At 43.0% G+C, this 11,293-nt stretch overlaps 1 protein-coding gene across 2 annotated transcripts in view; it reads right to left on the reverse strand.

Moving 5' to 3' along the window:
- CXADR (CXADR cell adhesion molecule) overlaps positions 1 to 2,307 on the reverse strand; it is a 68,722-nt gene extending 66,415 nt beyond the window's left edge. For both annotated transcript variants that reach the window (XM_076000716.1, XM_012786001.3), the window contains exon 1: positions 2,107 to 2,307. In XM_076000716.1, coding sequence (XP_075856831.1) covers positions 2,107 to 2,149 — 43 coding nt within the window. In that variant the 5' untranslated portion in view covers positions 2,150 to 2,307. The remainder of the gene's footprint in view (positions 1 to 2,106) is intronic.
- Positions 2,308 to 11,293: the final 8,986 nt, after the last annotated feature.

Consider the following 11,293-nt stretch of genomic DNA (forward strand, 5'->3'; position numbering starts at 1 on the left):
GTCTGCCATCTAATAACTGTTCAACCCGGAGTTTGATTTTACTCTTATTGCTACTGCCACTGCTTTACTAAGATGATGACTACTACTACTACTACTACTACTACTACTACTACTAGTACTACTACCACAATTACCAGTATGACTTGCAAGTACATAGGCAATAAAAAATGCATCAAAAGGAGTCCCATCAGCAACCAGAATATACTACAAAACTCTTTAAAACCTACATAGAGACAGTTCTAGAGGAATAACTATCACTGATGGTACTACAATTTTTAACATGAAAGCCTCTTCCTGGTTTTGCTCATGTAGAAGTCAATCATGTTAACCCTGAACTTGACTGAGTTCATAGCAAAGCAGTTCTAAATCTAAGAAATACTCAAAGCCATACATCAATTCATTTTTAAGCTGTTTCTTAAGCTGAAAAAATTGGAATAAAAATAGTTGTCTTGTTTAGCTGAAGACATTAGTCCTTTAATGAGATGTTCACTGTACCCTAGTGTACACTGTATGAGTGCAATGACTCTACACGTATCAAAAAATATCCTTGTTTGGGACTGTGCCTATCAAATTGAGGCATTCCAGAAAAAATAAATCCAGACAATTATCTGAACGTTCTTGGAAAAAAACAATGAAGTTCCTCTACATGGTTTATATTCTTCCACTTTTCTGCTTTAGTTGTGGTCTAAAACATTTTTTCATTCCCAGAGAACAACACAGGCACTGTGTTCTCAACTTCACTTAGGCCTTAACAAAACAAAGGTGGGAATGTACCATGTAAACTGGTTATGTGACCCTTCATCTTTTCCAGAAGGTGTACTTTGGAAATGAAATTTCAGCCAAGTCTAAACGATATGTGCTAAAAAAGTGGAGGTACTGCCATAGGCTCAGATAGAAGATTAGACTTGTTAATAGAACGGTGATCCCGCGAGTAAAGCTCACAGCTATGGCATCCAACAATGGAATTAACATTTCAACAGGAAGCAGAGAGCCATCCCAACTGAAAAGGCCACTCAATCCAGCTTCAGGGTGTTTAACAACAACAACAAAAATTATCCTTCCGGAGGCTACACAAAGTGTGCCTCCCAGGATCCCACCTATGGATTTTTTTTTAAATGAATCATTTGATAATACAATGCAGCAAGTGATTAGTTTGACAACCACAAGGTCAGCTGGTTAAAACACAGAAATGAAAACAGATCAGTTTTGTTAAGTGTCAAAATGATTATGCCTTCTAATGGTCCACGCATTTTTTTAATTGCTTTTTTTCCTCCTCCCAGAGAAAGGCGCGGTCGAAAAATGTACTTGGCAAATCCTTTAGGAATTACCTTGTACAAGTCATCTCATCTCATCTTCAAAATGAACCAACTCATTACAAACTCAAAACCAAGGCCACTAAATTCTCCTTTGCACTCTGCCCCTTCGGGAATGAAGAAATCAATACTGCATTTCAGCAGGAACCTACTTTTGATTTCCCACGGTCTACTTCATAATGCACCGTCTAGCTAGCAGTTCTTGCGTGGGCTAGCCTTCCCTACCAGACTGAGACTGGCCAGGTTCGTGTGCTCAGCGCCTCTTTCCTAGAGGTAGCCTGGACGATCCAGGCACAGAGCAGCACAGTGCCCATTCAATAATGGCGTTTGTAATTCAGCCTCCCCGCCCGGACTGCTCCACACCTGAAAACTCGCCGCCCAGGGCTCCTGAGATTGGGTAACGCCGGACAGACTCGCGCGGAGGATAACAAGGGAAAGGGCACGAGCAAATAAAGCAAAGCCCGCACTGGGGCCAAGAATGCTCCGGGAGCGCCGGGAAGCGCGCCCGGCACGCCGCGCCCCGAGCCCCTCCACCGCCGCCCGTCGCCCCGGGCTCGGTCCCCGAACGCCCCACGCCCCGCGCGCAGCTCCGTCCCGCGCCGCTTCCCCTCCCGCTCACGCGCCGGGCCGGGCAAAAGCACCGCAGCGCAATCCCGCCCGCCCGCCACCACTGCGGCAGCGCCCCCAAATCGCGCCCGCCCCCTCCCCCACGCCCCATTGTTCCTGGGTGGCCGCGGGCTGCGAGCGCCCCCCGGGCTGGGCGGGAGCTGAGGACCGAGCGGCCCCCACTCACCCGCGACTCCGCACAGGAGCACGAAGCGCAGCAGAAGCGCCATGGTGGCTGCCGGGCCGAGGGCGGCGGCTGCAGGTAGGCGGCTCTCGCTCGGGGTCCGCGTCTCCCGGCGCCTGGCGCGCTCCCGACTCGCTCGCGGCGGCTACGGCGGCGGCACCTCTGCGCCCCCGCCCCCGCTCGGCAGGTGAACTCGCGTCACTTCCGGCGGCGGTCCGGGCTCCCGCAGCCGCCTGGGGTTGCCACGGCAACCGGGTGCGGCGCGCGCCTGCCCTGGGGACCCTCCCCCGGCCGAGCTCTGCGCCTCGCGGCGCTGGGCGTGAGTGTGCGGGCGCCGCCTCCCACGCCCCCAGTCCCGGCCCCGGCCGCCGCCGCCACCCCTTCCAGTGAAATCAGGGTGTCGTGAACGAGGGTCGGTCCGGCCAGTGTCCCCGGATATCTCAAACTGCGGTCGCGTCCCCTTTGAGGCGCGGCACCGGGCAGGGCTCCCCCGCCTGCCCTGGACCCCGAGCGGCGGCGAATGCGCACGGCCCCGCCTGCGCCCGCCCCGGAGGCAGGGAGGGCTGGGGGCCTCCAGCCGCGCGTCCCACCTCGCGCCCTTTGCCGCAGGGGCCGGACCTGGGACTGGCGGCTCGGGCGCGGGGGCGACCTGGGCAGCCCCAGGCGCGTGCTGCCGCGCGGGCCCGGCGAGCGGGCTGCGCAGGAGGCGCGAAAGCGCTTTTCTCGGTCTTCAGTTCTGATTGAACCCCTGAGCTGCAGCTATGGGTTTGGGAAATACTGGAGTTTTTTTCCCCCCTCGCGTTTAAAGGTGATTCTACCCCTAGAAATTGGCGCACAAGGACCAACGAGTGAGCTTTCACAGCGGGACTAAGTCAGGGTGGTTAGAGGCACGCGGTAGGGCGGGGGTTCCGGGGAATTAAAGATCTTGAAAATCTCTGTCGACCCTGCAGTGTCGTCTCTGCCTCCTGGTGTCCGCCACCTTTGCTCCTTTGTCATTTGGCGGCTTGTTCTCACTTGCGTTTCCCAGATAATGTTTATTTGTGACTGCGGAGAGACTTTAGATGGCACAACAGTTTCATGTCGGAAGTGGATTAGAGAAAAGCAGCGAGGCGCAGTGAATTGCGCTTGAGCTCCAGTGGGGCAGTAACTGGGCAAGTGACTCAGAAATGGCACCCACCTCGGAGGGTTGCTGTGAAAATGAGATGAGATACTGCACAAAAAATGTCTGGCACCGTGCCTGGCACGTACCAAGTCTTCAGTAAGTGGAAACTAATAAAAATAATATTGGAACATTATTATTTATTGAACCAGAAAAGAGAAAGGGCAGAGAAAATAAGTTAGCTGGAAGACCAAAATCACGCAACTGCAATTTAGCCCGGTGGGTTGTGATCCTGGCTGCACATTAAAATTACCTGGAGAACAGTTTACAAATACCAATGCCTGAGCCTCACTACAGTGATTCAAATCTAACTTGATTTGAGTGGAATCCTGGTTTTACTTAAGAAGAGTCCAAGTATAGATAGAGATGTCAGACAACATGAGTAACGGCTAGGAACTTCCTATTATGGTTGGATATCATTGCATGTACGTAATATTTGGAATGTGATGTTTTTGGAATTTAATTTTTTACTCACCATATTATACTTTATGAAATTAAGTGGTGGAAGGGCGCAGTGGCTCACACTCCTAATCCTAACACTTAGGGAGGATGAGGTGGGAGGGATTGCTTGAGGCCAGAGCAATCGGAGCAAGAGCCAGATTCACCTCCGAACAAAAAATAGGAAAAATTAGCCGGGCGTGGTGGCATGCTCCTGTAGTCCCAGCTACTCGGGAGGTTGAGGCAGGAGGAGTCCAGGAGTTTGAGATTGCAGTGAGCTGTGATGACGCCACTGCACTCTAGCCTGGGCGTCAGAGTGAGACACTGTCTTTTATCAAAGAAAGAAAGAAATTAAGTAGAAGAGATCAAATATTGAAGTTCTTTGTATTCCACACTGTTTTATGAGAACTTTTCTTAGTATTGACTGCTTCATAGTAGCACACACATGTTATAAAGTTGCTACACCTTCCATTGGCTGCATGGGGGAAAAAATTAAGATAAAGTTGCCACCCTTAGTGTCTCCTCCAATGGAAATCAAACCACCCTTCAGGAGCCATTTCAGATACTAGAGCAAATCTTAGGAATTGCCCAAAAGTAACCAGGCATGGTTGGCTGGTGCCTGGAGGCTGAGGCAGGTAGATTGCTTAAGCCCTGGAGTTTGAGGTTGCCCTGGGCTATGATTGATGACTCCAGAGCAGTGTAGCCCAGGCAACAGGGAAGCGCCAGACCGTGTCTGAAATCAAAAGAGGAAGAGAGAGAAAGAGAAGAAAAGGAAAGGGAAAGGGAAAGGGAAAGGGAAAGGGAAAGGGAGAAAGGGAACAGGAAGGAGGGGAGAGGAGAAAAATGAAATTATCCAAAAGGATAAGGCCCAAAAGGCACATTATTTATCTTTCTTACTCTGGGAAGTATAGCACATAGTATAGGTCTTATGTTTTTCAACAATACCTACCGTATTTTCAACAAATATCTAGAGTATTTGTTGAATTCAATATTTATTTTCTATATCATATAGATTAATAATTAATACAAATTATATATCCATGCAATTACAAATCATCACACCTAAACCTATCATTTTAGAATGTACTTTAAAAAAATGTACATTATAAGCTGAATAATTTACTTATCTGCTTTAGATTACTGAGCACAATTTTTTTTTAGTGTAGCATTCTAAGATTTAAGTATTCTTGGCCGGGCACTAGTGGCTAACACCTGTAATCCTAGCACTCTGGGAGGCCAAAGCAGGAGAATTGCTTCAGGTTAGGAGTTTGAGACTAATCTGACCAAGACTGAGACCATGTCTCTACTAAAAATAGAAAAATTAGCTGGGCATTGTGTGTGTGCCTGTAGTCCCAGCTATTTGGGAGGTTGAGGCGGGAGGATCCCTTGAGCTCAAGAGTCCAAGACCAGCCTGAGCAAGATAGAGACCTGGTCTCTACTGAAAAAAAAAATAGAAATTAGATGGACAACTAAAAGTATATAGAAAACATTAACTGGGCATGGTGGCACATGCCTGTAGTTCCAGTTACTCAGGAGGCTGAGGCAGAAGGATTGCTTGAGCCTAGGAGTTTGAGGTTACCGTGAGCTAGGCTGAGGCCATGGCACTCTAGCCCAGGCAACAGAGTGAGACTCTGTCTCAAAAAAAAGTATCCTTGGCCGGGCTCGGTGGCTCACGCCTGTAATCCTAGCACTTTGGGAGGCCGAGGCGGGCGGATTGCTCAAGGTCAGGAGTTCGAAACCAGCCTGAGCGAGACCCCGTCTCTACCAAAAATAGAAATAAATTAATTGACCAACTAAAAATATATATACAAAAAATTAGCCGGGCATGATGGCACATGCCTGTAGTCCCAGCTACTCAGGAGGCTGAGGCAGTAGGATCGCTGAGCCCCGGAGATTGAGGTTGCTGTGAGCCAGGCTGACGCCACGGCACTCACTCTAGCCTGGGCAACAAAGTGAGACTCTGTCTCAAAAAAAAAAAAAAAAAAAAAAGTATCCTTGATTGAAGCAGATTATCTTATTTAGGGAACTACTGTTCTTGAAAAAGTTATATGAAATCATCTTTAGACTTTATGACTAAATTATTTTATATGAACAGTAGCTAAAATTATAGTTATATGAAACTTATTAATGAATGACCCCTTAAAAAGTCTTTATAGTTATTGTCAGTTTGGAAATTATGTCTTCTGGAAGCTATCATGAGATAATCCTATTAATTCTTAGAATATACAAATTGTTCTTTGTTTTGTGTTCTCAGACCAAGGTAACACATGGTGCCCAACAATTAAATGAATTGCCCTGTCTTAGTAAAGCACCTCATACATTATATAGCCTTTAAACCAGCAGAAGGGTCATTCCTGGTCCATCAAGAAGGTAATAATTATAGAGACATAAGTAACTCGGTGATTAATAAAGCAGCCATCCTTACAAAACTTTCTGAGCAGTAATGGATCTGTCAACACACTCACAGATGATCAAAATTCTACAAACATTAGAAAAAGAAGAAAGAAAAAAAATAAAAATAAGAAAAAAATCTACAGGGGCCGGACGCAGTGGCTCACACCTATAATCCTAGCACTCTGGGAGGCCGAGGCAGGTGGATCGCTCAAGGTCAGGAGTTCGAAACCCGCCTGAGCAAGAGTGTGATTCCCGTCTCTACTAGAAATAGAAGTAAACCAATTGGCCAACTAAAAATACATAGAAAAAATGAGCTAGGCATAGTGGTGCCTGCCTGTAGTCCCAGCTACTTGGGAGGCTGAGGCAGGAGGATTGCTTGAGCACAGGAGTTTGAGGTTGCTGTGAGCCAAGCTGACACCATGGCACTCTAGCCCAGGCAACACAGTGAGACTCTGTCTCAAAAAAAAAATTCTACAAACACATTTAGAAGTTAATTTATAATTAAGAATGAAAGGATTTTCAATCTCTTCCCAGCCTGGAATATGAAGGCATGTGAAATAAGAAACTTTATATCAAACATGACAGTGCTGATTTTGTATTTTCTCAAAAATGATAATGCTGTTTTCAATAAAAAAATGGTTTGTTGATAGTGTATTCTGTTTACTAAGATCATTGGTTTTATGGATTAATACCATCAGAAAGCTATTTAATGCTATTCATTATAAAGCAATGAATTTATAAATATGTACAGTTTTATTACAGTTTTTTGCCATGTACATAATAGTTATAAGTCAGCCATTAGCCAGTGACCCAAATGCTAATAATACAGATCCCAAAATGAATACACAAAATGATATATTTATATAGTACAGACCAAAATTGACAATTTTACTAATGGCCTTCAAATATTCTTATCTAAGAATAACCTATTTCTTTCAATTGCTTCCTTCTGTTTGTTTTGGTCTCTGTCACTTCATACTAGTTGCTTTCTTTTAATTTCTGTTAACTAATGTTTTTCTGCTCAAAGGTTAAAATAGGGCAGGAAAAAAGTGTATTGAAAGTTCTGGGCTTGCAGGTGATACTTTTTTATTGTGGCCTCAGATGGGATCAACTTGGGGAGATGCCAATAAAATTACCTGTAGAACAGACCACTGGTCTTCACCACTCAGCACAAATACAGGGTGTCAGCTTTCTGGTGAGATGGCTGGAAGAGGACTGGGGCATCAACTGTAATATATGAACTTTCATTTAAACCCTCCATATATAATACAGTATTCTCACCCTAACCCTGCTGGATGTCCCCTCTTCCAAAGATCCTCTTTTTACTCCAGAGAATAAACATCTAGTCTTATGCCAGAGGGCACAAGGGGTAGAAATGGGATATCAATTTTTAACTTCTTTTTAAACTAACTTTTAACCAATCCCCATGCTTTTAGCCTCATCTTCATCTCACTCTCAAATATCCTGATACCACCAAATCCTGAAATTCTTGGAAGGGTCACTTTGAGCACTGCTGGCTTGAAGGTGTTCAGTCAGTAAACTCTCATCTCTCTGCTTTCCAGTTACCACAATTTTGGTATTTTCTTCTGTTATCTATGTCCTTGTGTCTTCAGACTTTTTTCTTGTTTTTATCTTATTGTTAGCTTTTGTAATTGCTCTTTTCTATTCAAGTTTCCACACACAGCCTGACTGAGGCCTTTTTAAAAAATCCATTTACTGTGATTTTAATGAGGTTTTCAGAAGTAGAGGTAAATGCATGTGTTTAATTCTCCGTCATTTTCCAGAAGTCTGGCCTCAATTAGCGTGAAATGCCCTCATAAGTATTTAAGTTTTATTTTTATGTATTTATTTATTATTTATTTTTGTGAGACAGGGTTTTCTTCTGTTGCCCAGGCTGAAGTGCAGTGGCACAATCATAGCTCACTGCAACCTTCAACTGCTGGGCTCAAGTGATCCTTCTACTTCAGCCTCCCAAGTAGCTAGGACTACAGGCAAGCATCACCACACCCAGCTAATTTTTTATTTTTTATAGAGATGAGATCTTGTTATGTTGCTCAGGCTGGTCTTGAACTCCTGTCCTCAAGTGATCCTCCCACTTTGACCTCCCAAAGTGCTGAGATTACAGGCGTGAGCCACCACATATTTAAAGTTTTAAAGTCTAAAGAAAATCAACAGTTTTACTCTTTCCCCGATTAATCCAAGGATCCTAGACTGTTTTAACTCATGTCATATCCCTCTCCTAATTTATATTATAATCTAATGTTTTTGTTCTGTCCACCTTATGAATTATGCATTCTCAAAGTTTTTTATATAGTCAATATTCTGTTAGGTTTGTCTATATGTCTTTGTTCGCCATTTCTTCTTCAGTGATATTCTTAGCAAGTTTGCCTTCTTGCAGAATTTTGTCCCTTACAAATTGCTGAGGATCTTTTTAAGGTAAACTTTGTTTCTCTTTGTCTAAAAATATCCATCTTTGGTGTCTCTCAGTTCTGGAAAATTCTCAATATTTAAATTTTTGTTGAATGTTGCTTTTCCCACATGTTCTCTCTTATCCTTTGGGATGATATGGATTACAATGTCTCATTCTATCCTTTATATCTTATTTGCTCATATTTTCCATGTATTTTATATTCTGAGCAGAATTCTCAGTAATTTTTTCAGTTTTATCTACCAGTTAACAACTTTGCTCTTCAGCTGTGTTAAACTTACTATTCAGTTCTCTTTGTGGGTTTTAATTTAAATTATATTTTTATTTATAGATATTTAATGTTTTTCTTTTTTTCATGCCTACCTGGTTTCTTATTCCTTATACTTCCAACTATCTCATCTATTTCTTTAAGCATAGTAAAGATATTTAATATAAATTATGTATGTGATAATTACATGATCTGAAAACTTGCATGTCTCATTTTGTTATTGTTTATGCAGATTTTTGCTTGTTAGCCTTCTTTTTTCATGTTTGTGGAACTTTGTGTGAATTATTTGAGGGTCTTAAGTGCTTTCCTTGAGAGAGAATTTGTATTAACTTCTGCCATGATGTTAGGGGCACTACTAACACTGAAAAACTTCTAAAATAATCTTTTGGCATTAGGGTTCTTGATTACACAGGTAAGGTAAATTTGGGTTAGAAACCAGCATGCGGAAGGACTTGTAGTTATAAATTCTCAGAAGAGATTCCTGACATCTCCTCAACAGCCTTTTTTTTTTTTTTTGAGATAGCATCTCATTCTGTTGCCCAGGCTAGAGTGCCAGGGTGTAAGTCTAGCTCACAACAACCTCAAACTGCTGAGTTCAAGCAATTCTCTTGCCTCAGCCTCCTGCGTAGCTGGGACTACAGGCACTTGCTGCCATGCCCAGCTAATTTGTTCTATATTTTTTAGTAGAGACGGTGGTCTTGCTCTTGCTCAGGCTGGTCTTGAACTCCTGAGCACAAGTAATCCTCCTGCCTAGGTCTCCCAAAGTGCTAGGGTGATAGGTGTGAGCCACTATGCCTGGTCTCTCAATAGCCTTTTAAATAAAATACTCCTCATACTCTATAGATCAGCTGTATAGAGAATTCAAACCACATTTTCCTTTGTGGATAATCCTACAGGGTTTTTTTTTTAAAGCTTGCTCTATTTAGTTTATTCAATTTCTTTAAAAAGGTTGTGTTTAGTTGCTTTTGAGGTATTCCCTAGTTTCTGGGTAGAGTAAGTAAAATTGTCAGGGATATTCTTTGCAAGTTCTTCTCAAAATACTTAAGATAGGTCATTTCCAGGGCTGAATTCTGACTTTCAGAAGCCCTAGGTACTTTTGCCTTTGTGGACCCCTCCCAACATTAAAAGTATTAAAAATTATCTTTTATGTTGGTGTTGGTATAAAAACAAATTTAATCCAGGCTAGATCATATCATTACTTCTTAGTTTAAAAGAAATTAAAATTTTCACATGCCCTGGATAAGTTGGTTCTGGGCAATTGCTAAGTGTCTCCCTCCATACCAAATATAAGTTGTTTTGGTGACACCAATAATATTAAAGATTTCCATTAAAAGGAAAGGAGTGAATCTATACATTTCCCTCCCATCCCTGTTTCTATTTTACCTCTTTTGACAGAAATCCCCATCCTTATGGTATCTTCATCTTTCTTCTTTAGGAAGAAAGTTAAAAGAGAGAAAATGGCTGGTGTTTGTGACATACACACCCACAGGGCATTTTGAGACTAGATGACTTCATGTTTGCATAGTGCTATGGGCATTATAGATCAAAGATGCTGGGGCTACCCAGCATTAAACCCATTTAATTCATAGCCAGATTATAAACTTAAATATTACAGAAGTGTGTGGTGCCTCATATACTTTATATTTTGCTGGCTTCTTTTTGGCTGGAGACAGCTTTTTGTCTGATAGGTAATAACAATGCTTTACATTTATAGGCAGTGTAACATCTTTCATCCAAGGAGTTCAAAGAAGTTAGCAATTATGACTCACTGTTCCTTAAAATATCCCAACAAAAGTGGAGGTGACAAGCCTTGAGGTAAACTGGTTATAGGTAAAGAAACTAGAGTCGTGGAGACATTTGGGGAGTCAGAGATGAAATTCAGAATAAGTCCCACTTTCTTTGATTAGACCATAAAGAGGAGCACAAACTTCCTCCCCACAAAGGTATTGATTGCCTCAACGGCTTCAGTTGCATTTATTATAACGATAATACTAACTCTCAAGGGTTTGGCACTAACCTGCCTCTCTAAACTCATCTCGTGCTCTGCATCCCCGCTGTAGCTACAGCCACTTTACAGGTGCTGTTTCCTTTGCTTGCAATACTTGACCTTCTCAAATTGAGTGTCCCCTGGTCATCCCATTTCAGATCAAGTGTCTCTTCCTAAGAGACCTCTCTGATTAAATTAAATCCCAGTATTATGGTTTCTCAAAGACCGGGCACCTCCCCTTCAGAGCATTTGCCACCAGCATTGCAATTTCATGCTTGAATGTTAATTGATTGACTGATGCCACTCACCCAGCTGCAGGCTCTGTGAGGGCAGGGAACTTTTCCATTTTTCCTTGTTATTGTAGCTGCAGCATCTAGTTTAGTGCTTGGTACTAAGATAGGCTCAAAACTTATTTGTTGACTGAATTAATTTAGATTGTAGGAAAAGTATTCTTTCAGAATTTGCACCCAGATCCTGAAACTTCAACGTTGAAGTACAATTAGGGAGAAAATGTTT

This window comes from Microcebus murinus, chromosome 1, assembly GCF_040939455.1.
Source record: "Microcebus murinus isolate Inina chromosome 1, M.murinus_Inina_mat1.0, whole genome shotgun sequence".
NCBI lineage: Eukaryota > Metazoa > Chordata > Mammalia > Primates > Cheirogaleidae > Microcebus > Microcebus murinus.